This window comes from Prinia subflava, chromosome 10 (assembly GCF_021018805.1).
Source record: "Prinia subflava isolate CZ2003 ecotype Zambia chromosome 10, Cam_Psub_1.2, whole genome shotgun sequence".
NCBI classification, from domain to species: domain Eukaryota; kingdom Metazoa; phylum Chordata; class Aves; order Passeriformes; family Cisticolidae; genus Prinia; species Prinia subflava.
This window is the reverse complement of record NC_086256.1, coordinates 21,001,156-21,016,370: the sequence shown is the minus strand read 5'-3', so window position 1 is coordinate 21,016,370 and position 15,215 is coordinate 21,001,156. Positions and strand designations below refer to the sequence as shown.

The 15,215-nt window shown below is 37.4% G+C and overlaps 1 protein-coding gene across 4 annotated transcripts in view; it reads left to right on the top strand.

Annotated features, from left to right (window-relative positions):
* Window positions 1-8,836, top strand: part of CAMSAP2 (calmodulin regulated spectrin associated protein family member 2) — an 80,109-nt gene extending 71,273 nt beyond the window's left edge. For 2 of the 4 annotated variants that reach the window (XM_063407670.1, XM_063407667.1), the window contains 6 exons: window positions 945-1,081; window positions 1,581-1,801; window positions 2,849-2,948; window positions 4,858-4,973; window positions 6,252-6,370; window positions 7,903-8,836. In XM_063407670.1, the coding sequence (XP_063263740.1) occupies window positions 945-1,081; window positions 1,581-1,801; window positions 2,849-2,948; window positions 4,858-4,973; window positions 6,252-6,370; window positions 7,903-8,208 (999 nt within the window). In that variant the 3' untranslated portion in view covers window positions 8,209-8,836. The remainder of the gene's footprint in view (window positions 1-944; window positions 1,082-1,580; window positions 1,802-2,848; window positions 2,949-4,857; window positions 4,974-6,251; window positions 6,371-7,902) is intronic. The other 2 variants (XM_063407669.1, XM_063407671.1) reach the window with 1 other exon arrangement.
* The last annotated feature ends 6,379 nt before the right edge of the window (window positions 8,837-15,215 follow it).

Sequence of the window (15,215 nt, the reverse complement as noted above, 5' to 3'; positions counted from 1 at the left end):
GATTCTACCATACTGCAGTTCTGAGCATGTAGAGTATCCCTTTCTGTTCATAGTTACGGAAGAGTGCCTGAAGGTCTTGGTGAGGAGGATGCATGCTGAATGTAGATTTATTTTTAACATATGTTTTGGTGATCTTGATTAAACATGCTCACATCTCACCCTCACTTCCCCACCTCACTCCCAAATCTAAGTAAAAGTTTTTGAAGTACATAACAGCCTGCATTTTTAAAAATTATTCACATTTTTGAATTGCACTTTGCAGAGCCTCTCTCCCTCTCTCAGCTGGCTAAAGAATTATCTATTAAGTCTGTAGAGACTCCCTTTTGAAGTTTGTATTTGGGAGCATTCCTTGGAGACTTTTTATTAAAGGGGTGTATTCAGACAGGCTTTTAGCTATATTGTACATTTTTTTAATGTGCAATACTTTTATATACAACACTTTACATACTTTTAACTGTATCGTAATACATATTGTAAGACAATGGTCTAGACTTATTTCCATCTTAGAATACCCCAAAATTTTGTATCATGTATTTAGATGGACCTAGCTTGTCTGGAAACATTCCTCAGTTGTAACACAACACCTGACTTGCTCAGAAGTTCCTTTTATATGGTGCATAATTATTGGGGTTTGTGATAATTACCTTCATGTTCATACATGTAGACTCTTCCAAAGCTGAAATAAGAAGCTATGTGGGATCTGACTTGGAAAGTTTTCTTGTATCAAAGTGTTGAATTTTGTTTGACTCAGGAAGAAAAAAATCCATTATGAAGTTTTTAAGAGTCTTAAGAAAAATCTTCAAAAATAAACTTATTCCAAATGCTGCAGGAGTATGTTAAGATACCCAGTGTACAGAATTAAGTGTTACTGACTTGGCAAAATTGGTTGCTGAATTTAGAGATCTTAATATTTTTGGTGCTTTTCCTTCAAAAACGGTTGCTAGGATGATCAAAAGGCAGAAAATGATATGGCAATGAAACGAGCAGCGTTGTTGGAGAAGCGTTTGAGAAGGGAAAGAGAGACTTTGCTTCGAAAGCAGCAGCTGGAAGCAGAACTAGAACATAAGAAGGAAGAGACAAGGTAACATTACATGTCCTGATCCAAATGATCAGTAATAGTGAACATAAAAATGTCTGGTTTAGTTAAAAGTGTAACCTGCACGTCGAAAAATCGCACCTTAATATCCGAGTTATCTCCTGCTGGAGCCAGATGTGCAGAGCTGGCCCTGCAGGACAGCAGGTGGCATCAGTGTGCAGCTCTCGCAGGCTGGGAGCTGTGCTGGCTCCTCAGAGCACAGGTCTGAGGGAGCTGTGTCCCACAGGGTTCTCTGCACGAGTGCACAGTGTTCACTCAGTTACAGCAATGAAGCTCATAAACCTGCATTTGGTATTAGTAGAAGCAATATCCCAAAAAGTTTGAACTCTCTGAAAATCGTAAAAAAATTTAAAAGCAGTTGTCTTTTACTGGTGTTTGAGAACACTGAAGTTCCAAAAATCTGATGCCTGTGTTGTCCTCACCGTGCTAGCTGAAATCCCTTATTTGAAGTTTCCACTGCTGAATTGTTTTGGTGATTTTTCAGACGCAAAACAGAAGAAGAACGTCAGAAGAAGGAGGATGAACGAGCACGGCGAGAATTTATTAAGCAGGAATATATGAGAAGGAAACAACTGAAGCTTATGGAAGACATGGATACTGTCATAAAGCCACGTTCCCTCTCAATCAAACAGAAAAAGCCACGTCCAAAATCTATTCATAGAGATCATATTGAATCACCTAAGACACCAATCAAAGGTCCACCAGGTAACAAATGTTTATGGGAAAAAGAGTCTGTTCATGCTAAAACACCAGCTTGGGTTTTGGTCCTAACAAGCACGTGCATTTATCAGTGGCCTGTACTAAATTGAAACTGCACGTGTCCAAAGTGGAAAGCAAAATTTGGCATAGAAATGGAAAGATGAATGTCACTTACCTGCTATGCATGCATGCATATATCAGCAAACAAAAATGCTAGCTCTGAAAACCCAGTGGAGGGACAAATATGTGTTGCAAGTTTCACACACACCCGTGTTTTCTTCACTAATCTCTTGCACATGTAGAGCTAAGACTAAATAAAAGTTGGGAGATAAGAGATAGAGAAATAAATAAATGAAGATATAAATTAATAAAATGGTGACCATAAGATTACTTAAACTCACACAATATGGACAAAATTAAAAATTGAAAGTTGCTTTTATACTTCATGGTTTTTTTCTGTTTCACTTACCAACTGCATGTATAGTTAAGAACATAGCAACACTAACCATGTGAAACAACTCAGCATTCTTTCAGATGCAAAAGAACTTGCAGTAATGTCTGGAAGAAGTATTGTCAATTTATAATTACAAAAAATAACCAGATTGCTCAGTGATCCTTTTCGTCACAGCCTCCTCTACCCTTGTTGTTGTTCTACATTTTCTCTGGCTGCTTCCCTCCATCTTCCTGTGTAATTTAAAGTATTTCCTTAACACCTTCCAGGAATCCATCCCAAGCTTTAAATTAAGCCTCTTGAGCTCTTTTTCAAGAGGACTTATTAACTTTAATTGCATTCTTTGATTTGCATAGTGCCAATATTCCCATGTCCACACTTCCCATTAGTGCTTAGCCTGAGCCCATCCCCGGTGGCTGCCAAGGGCTGGGTGTCAGCAGATGTTTCCATGAAGTGCAGCACATATGCATGCAGGTATATCATGGTTGGGTGTTAGTCCCATGGAGAAAAGCTCTTACTGGCTTCCAGCTGCTGGTGTTGGTCTGATGAACAGACTCTCCTACTTGCATAGGTTTATAAGCTTTAACTTTGTTTTTATCCAGGTTCACAGCTTTATCGTGTTTTTTCAGTATCTAGTCTTTCATTGGCATCGCTGAATACAGGGGACAATGAGAGTGTGCAGTCAGGCAAGAGAACACCAAGGTAAAGCTAAAATAACCATTTCATTTAATAAAATTTCATAATCAGCTATGTAAAACTAGTGTGAATTTTTTAGAGGTCATGTATATATTGTGTAATCTGAGAACAGGTATGTTTTCCTCATTTGGGACATGGGTAGTTCCCACTGGCAGACATTCAGGAACCAAGCCATCGTCATTTGTTTTGCAAATTTTACCATGTAAACCAGTTGGGCAGGTATAAATGAGGTCAAAACAAAATGCTGTTCACACAGCCTCTTTAATTCACCTGCTTTTATCTAAGTCTCAACCTGTGGATATTTTACTAAACCTGTGTGCTACGTGCAACTACATAGCTGCTTTTCTTTTTTTAACATGGAAGTTTCTTTTCTGCTTTTTTTCTTTAGCAGTTGTACAGGGAATTACTAATTGCTCACAAGGACTTCAGCCTTTTCCAAACACTAGAATTAATTTTGCATTAAAAACCACCTGAAAATAACAGAAAAAACTTAGTTTTTTTAATACAAACTCCATGTTATCATTCAAAATTACTATTTCTGGGAACTACTTGATAATATTCACACAAATACTATTTTCTTTGTATAAAAAAGAAATAGGGAAGAAAGGCAAACTAGGAGAAGGGGGTTGATAAGGACTTCTACATATTATGGTATTGCATGTCATGTCTCCATGGCCACTACACATTATTCATCAGCTCTGACAAACCTGCAGTTGGCTTCAGTTGACTTCTTAATTACTTTGATCTCTCAAGAACTGACCTTCCAGTTATTACATAAGAAACTTTCATGAATGATCCAATTAGCCTAATATCTCTTGTCATCTCTTAAAAATTATCCCTTTTAATTGAGAGGGGGATTCCTTCCAGCCATATTAGCTATTACAAAGGGCTTGATGTTGCTCATCTACACAGGCTTTGCAGGAGATCACCCCTGTGTATGGAGCTGGAGTTGTACAGTGCTGTACCATGCTTGTAATGAGCAGTACATCTTCCTCAGGCTTTGGATTTGTTTAGGGGATTGAGACTTCTAAAACATTATAAAAGCAACAGAGTTGGAAGGATTTTCAGTATCTTTCCAAACCCATATTGTTACCTTGTCCTCGCATCACCATTGTTTTTGATGATCCCACTGAGAGAATCTCAGTGATATGTTTGTCACCTCCCTCATGCAGGTGCTTATCACAAAAGGTGTAGGATATATTATAAATTGAATTTTCATCTGTTGCTGATTTTACTGAAATGAGCATGCACAGAAATTTTGATACCACTTTTTTCCTTGTTCTGTGCCTTTTTCTCACTTAGAAAACTTTTATTCCAAGCTGCAAATTTGACTGGCTTTTGCAGTAGTCACAATCAAAAATATTTTAAATATTTTGTAATAATTTAGAAAAAACTTGACAATCTTGTTTAGACCTTTAAATGCAAAATTATCCACATTTGAGTGGAGCCTGAAGAATTAGAGCACCAGAAGTTATTGCTTGTGAAAACAAAAACTAGAAGGGAAATTGTTTTGCTGTCTTAAATACAGCAGTTCTCACTGCCAGTTGTTGCAGTCATAAGTATAAATGAACTAAATTTTTACTTCATATTCATCATTCTATCAAGAACTGGTTTGTTCCCTACATGAGATAACATTGGTTTGCCAGTACATGTTAAAAGTAACACGAATTTCTACTTAGCAATTCTATTTCACAACCAAGAATATTTATTAGGTTTCTATCCCACAGATGTAGCCCAAAAATTAACATATACCTCACCTAAAGACCAACTTTTCAAAATGCATTAAATATTGTGCATTTAAGTTTATAGTTTAAAATTCAAATAATTGTGTTCTACCTTGCCTTCTTTTCATATCAGAAGGCTTCCCAGCTGAACATTGTGAATTTTCTTAATAGATTTTAAAATTAATGTTTAGGTCTGAATCTGTGGAAGGATTTTTATCTCCAAGTCGCTGTGGTAGTCGTAACGGAGAAAAAGATTGGGAGAATGCATCTACAACTTCCTCAGTCGCCTCTGCTACAGAGTACACAGGTCAGTGACAACAGTCAGAAAAATACCTGCCTGTTGGTGGTTATGTGCATGAAAAGCTTTCAGTTACCTTGATTTGGCTTGCTAAAACTTGATTGAGTTTTACCCTTCAAAGTAGAGGGTAATAATACAAGGTTAATCTTTTAAATCCGAAATAAAAGCACTGACTCAATAGCACTTGTGATAACCTCAATAAACTGCAGTCAGGCTCAGGACAGCACATGGGCTCACACATCAATCTGTACCTCAGTAGTGTCTCTAGCAAGGCACAAAGTGCTCATATTTCAATTTAGAATGGAGTTACAAAATTCAAAAACCAAACTGCAACAGCAAAAAATCTTCTTAGCAATGCAGATATAAATATTCTGCACTATTTGTTTCCTAACAGATCCTTTATTGTTTATTAAGAACGTTATGATCAGACTACTAATTCTTTATTATATTATGAATCAAATAATAATGGTATTTTCCTCCCTTTTCTCTAACTATACCACATGTGATACTGCCAAGACCTTGCATCATCAGGATCATAAAAGCTCACTTTTGCCAACCTAATATCACTTTCTTTGTGAGAAGAGTAGCAAAAGCTTAGGTATTTTCTAGGGTTTTTTCTGCCAAATCTTAGACAACCTGAGATTTAATCTTAAATATAATTGATCTTTGTACATTATTTTCCTAACTGGTACTTGTGTTGTTTTTTTCTTAATGGTCTTGACCCAAGTACACATACATTTCAGAAATTAAACCAGGAGATTTCTCCTTCAACCAGATAAATCATTTTACAGGCAGAATAACTGGTGATGTGTAAGGCCAGATCTTTCATCCCTGGTTTTGGGTAAAACATTTCTGGAATTCCAAAGAGGACAGACTACAGTTACTCTAAGCACTGCACATGCCTCATTGTTATACCTTGCACCCTTGAAATCAGAGGTGTTCAAAAAGAAAAAGAAAGACTTTGCTCTCTCCTGGACAACTGAAATTTTGGTTAGAAAAAGCAAAATGTTTTGTTGTTCATAGCAAAGGTCCTCTGAGAGAAAAAATATTTACCAAGACTGCCAATAATAATGATTTAATAATGAAGGACACATTTGTAAGTGAATTCAGTGACAGCTGAATGACATTTTACTTGTTTGTGAAATTTGTAGTCTCTAACCTTATTCTGTATTGTTCCTGGATTTGTGTTTTTATGTGGTTCCACACCAGAAGTGCTTCACAGCATTCAAAGTAACTCTTTGTTGGCTTATTGATTAATTTAGTTTATTTGTTGTTCCTTTTGCATAGGACCAAAGCTCTTCAAAGAACCCAGTGCTAAATCCAATAAGTATATAATTCAGAATGCACTGGCACATTGCTGCCTGGCTGGAAAAGTAAATGAAGGTCAAAAGAAAAAGATCCTGGAGGTAAGAGTATATTTCCCCTAGAAGTACGAATACCTACGTCAAATCAAAGTCAGGCATTGTCAAAACAAAGCAAAATAGCAATATTGAAAGGAAGCCTCAGATTATGGCAGCAATCAGTGAAGGGATTGAGTAACTTCTGTGACTTGCTTCCTGTGTAGGCAGAAAGGTTCTCCCGTGCTGTAGAAACAGGAGCTGTTACTTGTGCATGCAGCACAGGAAGCTGAATTAATTCACATGTTTAATTAATAGTTACTGCTTGTTTGATGGGGGAACTTCAATATCTAGGATTTTGTAATTTGCTCACAAATTCGTTTTGCCTTTTACATATAGATCCTCAGATTGGGACCTTTAGAACTAAAGCACAGTGCCCTCAAGAACAGAAAGAATTGAAATATGTCCCTTCTAGGCTCTTCTCCAGTTTCCAAGCAACAGGGCAAATTCAGGACTTTCTGCTACAGCAAGGTGCCTTCCAGGCTTCTCTCTTACACTGCTAGAAACCTTTCTGAAGATGCACAAGTGCTGTAAGAGCTCAGGGACAGTGTGTTTCCAGGCAAAAGGAGTAACACAGAGTCTGAGCATTGAGAACAGCAGGACTGTTCCATTTACCAGCTATGACAAATACAACAGATAATTGATATCAAACCTCACAGACACTTGCAATCCAGACTGAATTCCATTTCTGGAATAAACTTCAGCAGTATTTCTTGCCCTTTTCTCTCTTTGTAATCCTTTTGCATCCATGTCTAGATGCTGCTTTCTCCGTCTTTCCAGACACTTTTTGGATATACCAAGTCAGGAATCAGGACACACTATTGCAGTTTAAGTAACTGGGAGCAAAATGACCCTCAGAAATCCCAGAAAAAAAATAGCTGCAAAAATGTGATGCTTAACTCTAGGGTGAAGCATACATCACTTAATAGAAGCTGTATGTGTTCAGAGCATGTGTCCCATTGCAGGTCTGTTAGGTAGAATGGGAATGTGAAGATTTCAGCTAATACAGAACTTTTGTTCAATACATTTCAACTGACTTCATGGTTTGACCAAGCTTGAGTGGATTTAGGGATGACCAAAATTCCATTTTAGCACCAGAGGATCTTTCAGACATATCGAGACATGTGTCAAGCTTCCTTTGTCAATGTTCCCAAACTTGCAAGTGTTAGGCCAGCTTGATGAAATGAATGATGAAAAGAGTTTTATTTGGTCTACAAAAAGATTTTTGGGATATCTGTTCTTGAGGTACTAAGCAAGTGTATACTTGCATACTAAGCAAGTATAGCTGAAATTATCTAAATAAATTTGATTGTGGTTGAGATGGATATCTACCCTATCAAAATTCACATAGGTGAAGCGTAGCACATTCTAATGATTGAAAATGAGGTCTTTTAGTGGACAGAGTTAGACATAGGTTTCAGCTCTGGTAGAAAACTGATTCAAAATGAAATCTAATGAATTGAAATGTTTTCTAATTACAATGCAATGTTCATATTCTGAATGTTTTTCTTTCTTTCTCTCTTTCTTTCTTTCTTTTAAAGGAAATGGAAAAATCTGATGCCAATAACTTCTTAATCTTGTTCCGGGATTCAGGCTGCCAGTTCAGATCTCTGTATACGTACTGCCCTGATACTGAAGAAATCAATAAATTAACAGGAATAGGTCCCAAATCTATCACAAAGAAAATGATAGAAGGACTGTATAAATACAACTCTGACAGGAAGCAATTTAGCCACATACCTGCCAAAACTTTGTCTGCCAGTGTTGATGCAATTACCATTCACAGCCATTTGTGGCAAACCAAGAGACCAGTAACTCCTAAGAAACTCTTACCCACCAAGGCATAGTAGATGGGAAAAAATTTGCTTGAGACAATTATGATAAACTTGCACTTCATCTTTACTGCCTATAGGAAATAGATTTCTAGTTGCCAACAAGACTCTTAGAACTTATAACTGGACAGCGAGTTCTATTATCATGTCCAACTGGAATGTAAACACAGTGTTTAGGAGTGCAGAAGATAAACTCTTAGGTGAATAATTATGAGTGATTACGGAAATGTTTGACTTGTGTGGAAATTTGTATGTGCTAATGCAACATATAGAGTATATTTGCTCTGTATTTTGATTAGATACACTGAAGCACTGAATGTTCCTCTTTAGTGACTCAAACTACATTTTTTACATCTGTTGCCTTATATGTTTGTATTTGTGCTTGTCTTGAACTATTTTTCTTTCACTAAAGAAAAACTTCTTAATATTCTCAATACCATCGAACTTTGCATACTGACTTGCAGTAAAGACTAAATGATAAATTGTATTTCACTGAATAACAGCTGAATGGGTCCATTCTCCAAGACTCCTACTGTGTGCTGTAACAAAACCAAGATTCATTCCCCTGTGTATTTATAATTCTTTTTCAATTAAATAGTATTGATTTGCTTATAAACTAAACAGTAAAGGAAAAACCTTTGAACTGCTTGAAGTTTCCTTCAAATGAATTATTCAACAACTCAGGGCAAAGGTGATGCAATTATTTCTGTTTCAGTAAGTTGCCATCTGAGATGTCATGACTGACCATGTGCATGTTCATAACACCAGTAAAACTCAAAGCAGAAAGTTTTGGTAGGTCTCTGAAATGGTTTCAGCAAGTGTGCATTCATTGCTTTGCACTGTTCCAGCTGGAGAGAGAGCGCTCAGTCAGGTCCTGCTTCTTCAAGGAAAGAATAGAACTCATGAAACATTCAGAACCAGATCCCTGATGTTGCCTAACAGAGCACTAAATATTCAGGAGACTCACAGAATTCCCTAAGTCACAGATCTTTGAGAAGTCGTGTATCTAATTCCCATTGATTTTAAGATCCAGGCCACTTCCTGCCTTCAGATCTGCCAGCTCAGACTTGAATCAGTTTTCTAGGGAACAGACATCTGAGAAGAATTTTCAGTGTGTCTTCATAAATTGTTTTCTTGACACTAACAGGTGATGTCTTGTGACACAGCAATTTTTAAGTACATATGGCAAAAAAGCCTAACTGACATTTCAGTAAATCTACAACATGACCATTTGCAAAACCAAACTCTAGGCATATTTCAGTATTATTTATAAAGGGCTGCATTTTATTTCAAAACAGTGTTTGATTATTTTATGAATCACTATCCCGTTTCAGTGTTTGTTTCTCTTATAATTTGCTTTTAACATAGCACTGTTCTGGAAAAAAAAGAAGAAAACACAAACTTGAAGCCTCCCCTAAATCTGTGGCTGTTTTGATACCATCGTACACCAGAGAATTTGTTGGGGGGGAGGGAAATCTCATTCTCAGGAAAAGACTTGAATGATTTGTGATTCTGTTGTGTTTCAGTGTTGTGACAACTCCATTCACATAAGACAGTGTTGTGCTATAAGTATGTAGTCCATTCAGTTTCATGGGAGACTCAAATGATGTTTGTATTTCTCTCATTAAACTGCTTTGAGAGAAACTGCCTCACTACTACGATGTGCTCATTGACTTAGAGAAAAGATGCACAGGAATGAGATGTCATTAAGTAGTTTAGAACAGTACTTTTTTAAATTATTATAAGGCCTTAGGCATCGATGCATCTGGATTATAAACATTTTCTCAAAAAATGCTGTCAGTTTACTGTAATTTATGTTCTTATATTTATGTATATTTGTTAAAACTGTAAAAAAAAAAAGAAAAAACACTTTAAAATACATGTTTAATATGTATGTGGCTCAAAACTATTTGTGGTTAGCTGATTCCTACTGTTTGCATGTATATCACCAGGATATGTAACTCTTATACTTCAAGTGTATACATATTGTGTATATAGGATATAAATAATATTAAAAAGGGGGGAACGAGGGTTTGCACATTCTGCCTGTTAGACACTTCCTACAGATACCATTGTAGGAACATCTTGAATAACAATATGAAACTGTGTATAATATACAGTGATTCAAGAAACCAGGAGGTTGGAGTTAACTGACACACATATGGTGAATAACTTCAAAAGAAGTTTTATCATGGGAGGCTTTTTATTTCTAAAATCTGTTCTATGATTTAACTGAAGATTTGCAACACCATAAAGACACACGCATCAACCTAATCAAAGTGAGCTTAAACACGTGACAGGAATTCTTTGAGTAATTTTAAATATAACTGAATGTATTATGAAATTTGCATTTGTCAACAGGTTAAAGATTTGTGCAATGTCTAAAAGTAGAATGTGAATAATGCAGTTGAAAATTTCATTGCTCGCAGTATAAGGTTTTACTTAATACAGGAAAAGTAAAGCTAGAGATGCTTTTCCTTTTTAAGCCTGCAAATTTTCTAATTACAGTGGATCTTTGGTTGGGATCATGTTTAAAAAAAAAGAAGAAAAAGAAAAAAAAAAAAAGAAAGCTTTCCATAAAGGCCAGTATTTATCACTGACCTTTCCAGAACACACTGGTGCTTTCATCAGGGGTATTATTATTGTTGCTACGACTGAATTGCCAAACTCTCATCTTAGTTTTTGGAGCAAAATTTCATCTTCTAACAGTCATAATAGCTACTGATTTTTTTTTTATGTTAGTATGACTGTTAGTTTTTATTATTTGGCTGTTTAAAGCCAAATTCAGCTATTTAATTATGATTTATTGGGCACTGTTGAAAAATGTACAGTGTATTGTGTGCTTACTTGTCCACTTCTATGGAGCATAGCTTCCATATTTTTTCAAATGCTGTGCTGTAAAATATTGTCATTGCTACTTATGTGGTACAGTGTAGTTTTTTCCTTTCATTTAAATAAAAGCATGGCACCAAAATAACTTTTTTTTTTTGTTTTCTTGCTTACCTCTAAACTAAATTTATCGAATGTTCACATTAATGTTTAAATCTTGTTTCTTCTCGTATTTCAGCAATGTGGAAATTGTAGGAAATATGCACCACTACAATTTCTTCTTTTGTTTCCCATCTTTGGTTATACTTCCATAGATAATCTAGATTCCTGATGTTATCAGAGGAAGACTATTGAATAATTAAATAGGCTTCAGAAGTGAATTTCACAGTTTTAAGTCATCTGATAAACTTCTGGGCTCTGGTCAGCTTTCATTTTTCCAAAGCCACAGAAAATTACCGGTCAGGTTAAAAGGTTTGCCTCAGACTGCAAGGCTGCCAAGGTGAACTGAAGTCTTATCTTTGTCAAGGTATAAAGCATGTATAAAGCTGTATAAAGCATGTGTGTGACTGCTAGTGAAACACTTTGTACTTGTTAGTGATCCTATCTTGAAGAGAAACCCTATCAAAAAAATGAGGGGCCTCTTCCAGATTTGTAAGTTAGTAATTTTTCCAGTGCAAATCCTGCCTTTTTTGGATTTTGTGTTATCCTGCTGGGTTGCAGAGCAAGAGCAAGGACTTGCTGAACGTGGCAGTGACATGCCTGCACTGTCAACAGGCAGACTGAGTTGCTGGGCTAACTTACACAGATGAGGAGTGTCAGAATTGCAGAGCTGTTTTAAAGGTAACTACAAGAATACCAGCAATCTGACAGCAGGGCTATTAATTTTGAATTGAAAGCTAACGTGGAAGAAAATTAATAGCTTTCCTTGCCCTGAAAACTGCTTATGTTTCAGGCAGCTCAGTTCGTTCCCTGTACAGCATCACAAACAGGCTGACACAAGCAAGGGATTATATTGGGATACAAACACACAGTTGCACCCAGTAAAGCTATTTTTTTTTCAGTGGTGAGCCCAGTTCAAAATTTTCATCTACAAACAGCCTTTGTACAGATGTGCTTTAGAACAGACTTTATTTTTTCTGTCTTTTAGCAAATAACACTGTCCCTGAGAAACCTCAGCTCATGCCCTGGTTAATTTGACATAATATGAGTGCTCTGTGTGCCTGAATTTGTACAGAATCTCTGATTCAGAATTTGTGCTGCTGTGGGATCCAGTGTAGAGTTATGCTTGGAATGGAAGGTTTTGGATCCATCGCCACACAAATGTGATGCAAAAAATAGCTTTGCTTCTCAAATCCAGCTGTACTGATCAGATCCATGGCAGATGTCTTTTTTCCAACAACTTATTAAACTTACTGAAAATTTTTATTTCTATTTCAAACTTTTTAGAAAAGAGGGCTAAACTTTAACTATTTTGATCTCTTCAAATAGCAAATTAGCATTTCTTTGCTGCCTTGCTACTAATTTAATGAGCTGAATAAGCAGCTTGAAGAATTGTGGCTATAAAGATCTGCCTTGACAGTCACAGCCCTTTTACAGCTGCTTTTACATTTTGTAGTTAAATAAATGAAAAACAACAAAAGGAAAAAAATCCCCTATAAGCACTCATATTCCAGGTGTTTAACATGTATACCTGTGTACATTTGTAAGCAGTTTATTTTTAAAAGCAATCTGTTCCATTTAGGTAAAAATACATTTGACTGTTTGTATATGCATACATACTAATGCACATTTACCTTCAGACTTCACTTGCTTACATACAGAATAAAAAATACATGTTTTATTTACACAACTACAGCAATGAGTCAAACCTGGTAGGGAAGTTACTCCAGCTTCTTTCCTTCTAGCAAGAAAGAAAAGCAGCTCTTACACTTGAAACCACTGCTGTAAGAGGCAAGGAAGCAATCTACAACACACACATTTCAGTGCAAAGTCTTTGGGAGATGGAGTTCTTTGAATCAAATTTCTGAATTCAAGGATAACACTGATGGATGCTAGACAGAACTGCCACTGATCAGAAGAGCTAATAACCATCAGGATTCAAGAAAGGGCAGAAAACAGCACAAATAAGGTAAGCATTCGCTGAAAAAATGTTATTTAAAACTTTCTTCAAACTCCTATTCAACATTACAGATAACTTGATGTATAAAATGCTTAGGGGTAAATAAGTATTTCATTATCCACTGACAAATTTGTTTAAGTGAGATACTAAAAGATTTTTTTCATGTGTGTTTAGGTTTGCAGTTAATGGTATGTGAACTTCATGGAGACATACTGAGTAATATCTATATGTACTTTTATGTCACAGTTAATGGAGCTTTGCAGAAAGACTAAAAGCTAATATGGAGCTTTGCATCACAGCAGCTCTGTCTTATTATTTCTTCATCGTCACTGATCTAAATGTCTGCAGTACAAGACCTGGCAAGGCCTCACAAGCCTGCAATTATTTAAATTACTTGAAGCCAGATTATACTTTGGCTCAGTATTTTTCTTGTTTAAGCTACCTGAAACTGGAGCTATGGTGCTGACATAAAAAGGATTCTATAGATTATGCAAGAATTCTGCTGAATTGTCACCTCAGTTCTGGAAATCCTTTCTTGAAATGAGTAAAAACTGTTTCAGAATAAAGTTTTGAACAGATTTTTTTTTCTAAGTTTTACAAGAATATGTAAATATAAAATGTAAGGAGTTGAATGGCTCTGTTACAAGTTCAGAAAATTGGGATTGGCCCATTTTAGGGCCAGCACAGACTCACAGAATTGGCTGAATTGGAGGGGAATCACAAGGATCATTGAGTCCAGCTCCTGGCCCTGCAGAGGACACCCCGAGCATCACACCCTGTGCCTGAGGGCATTGTCCAAACACTTCCTGAGCTCTGTCAGGCTGGTGCTGTGCCCACTGCCCTGGGGGGCCTGTGCCAGTGCCCAAACACCCTCTCAGTTAAAAATCTTTTCCTGATATTCAACCTAAACCTCCCCTGATACAAATTCAGGCCATCGCCTTGGGTCCTGCCACTGTCACCCCAGAGAGGTGTCTGCCCCTCCTCTTCCTCTCAGGGAAGCTGTAGCTGCAGTGAGGTCTCCCCTCGGTCTCCTCCAGGCTGAGCAGCCCCAGTGACCTCAGTCCCTCCTCACGGCTTCCCCTCAAGGCCCTGCACCGTCCTCGTGGCTCCTTTGGGTGCTCCCTGCCAGCTCAGTGTCAGGTTTGTATTGTGTGCCCAAAGCTGCCCCAGAGCAGAGCAGAGCAGGACAATCCCCCCCCTCGCCTGGCTGGTGATGCTGTGCCGGGTGCCCCAGGACAGGGGTGTCCCTCCTGTCCCCAGGGCACTGCTGGCTCGTGTCCAGTTTGTCATGGAGCAGGACCCCAGGTCCCTTTCCACAGTGCTGCTTTCCGCCATCTCATTTCTCACCTGCAACATTTGTAAAACACTCACGCAGATACTGTTTTGTTTCCTGAAGTGCTCCAGGCACAGACTGCAGCACCCTGTTTCGTCACTAGGCAATGCAGATCTCCTCCTCCACTAATCCTGATTTTCAGGCTCTAAAACCCACACCCAACAGCTTTGCTCTTCGTGGGAGTTACCTTTGCAGTAATGAGTGGGGAGTTCAAAGCAAGCTCAGACCATCCCAAACATGTTTCTATGCTTAAGTAAAGAGCTGCAAACAACCAGAGAACAAGATCTTCCATCAGCTCTCCTCCCATAGAATGCCACTATATTTTCACCAAAACCTAATAATAGTATGATTGCCCCCCAAAGCAGGGCCACCAACTACTGCTGCTCTTCCATATTTCTTCCTGATAGTTCTTGAAATCTCTTTCCAGAGTACAGGAATTTGCTGCTTACCTGTGAAAGGTCCAACATTCTGAGCAGGAAACAGAATAATTTTAAACTGATCATTTTCCTTTCAGGTCCATAAGTGGGAAGAAGCTTTTTCTTTCTTGCCATCTAGGGATAGTCTCACGGGTTAGGTCTCAGGACCTCCACTGAAAATACAGCTAATGCACAAATGATTAATAAACTACTGTAAAACCACTCTAAAATCAAGATTAAATTTAAAAGCCTACATGTGTTTACCTAGAATTTTGTAGGTTAAACAATATTTTAAATGGACTTTTCATATCTATACTCAGTAAAG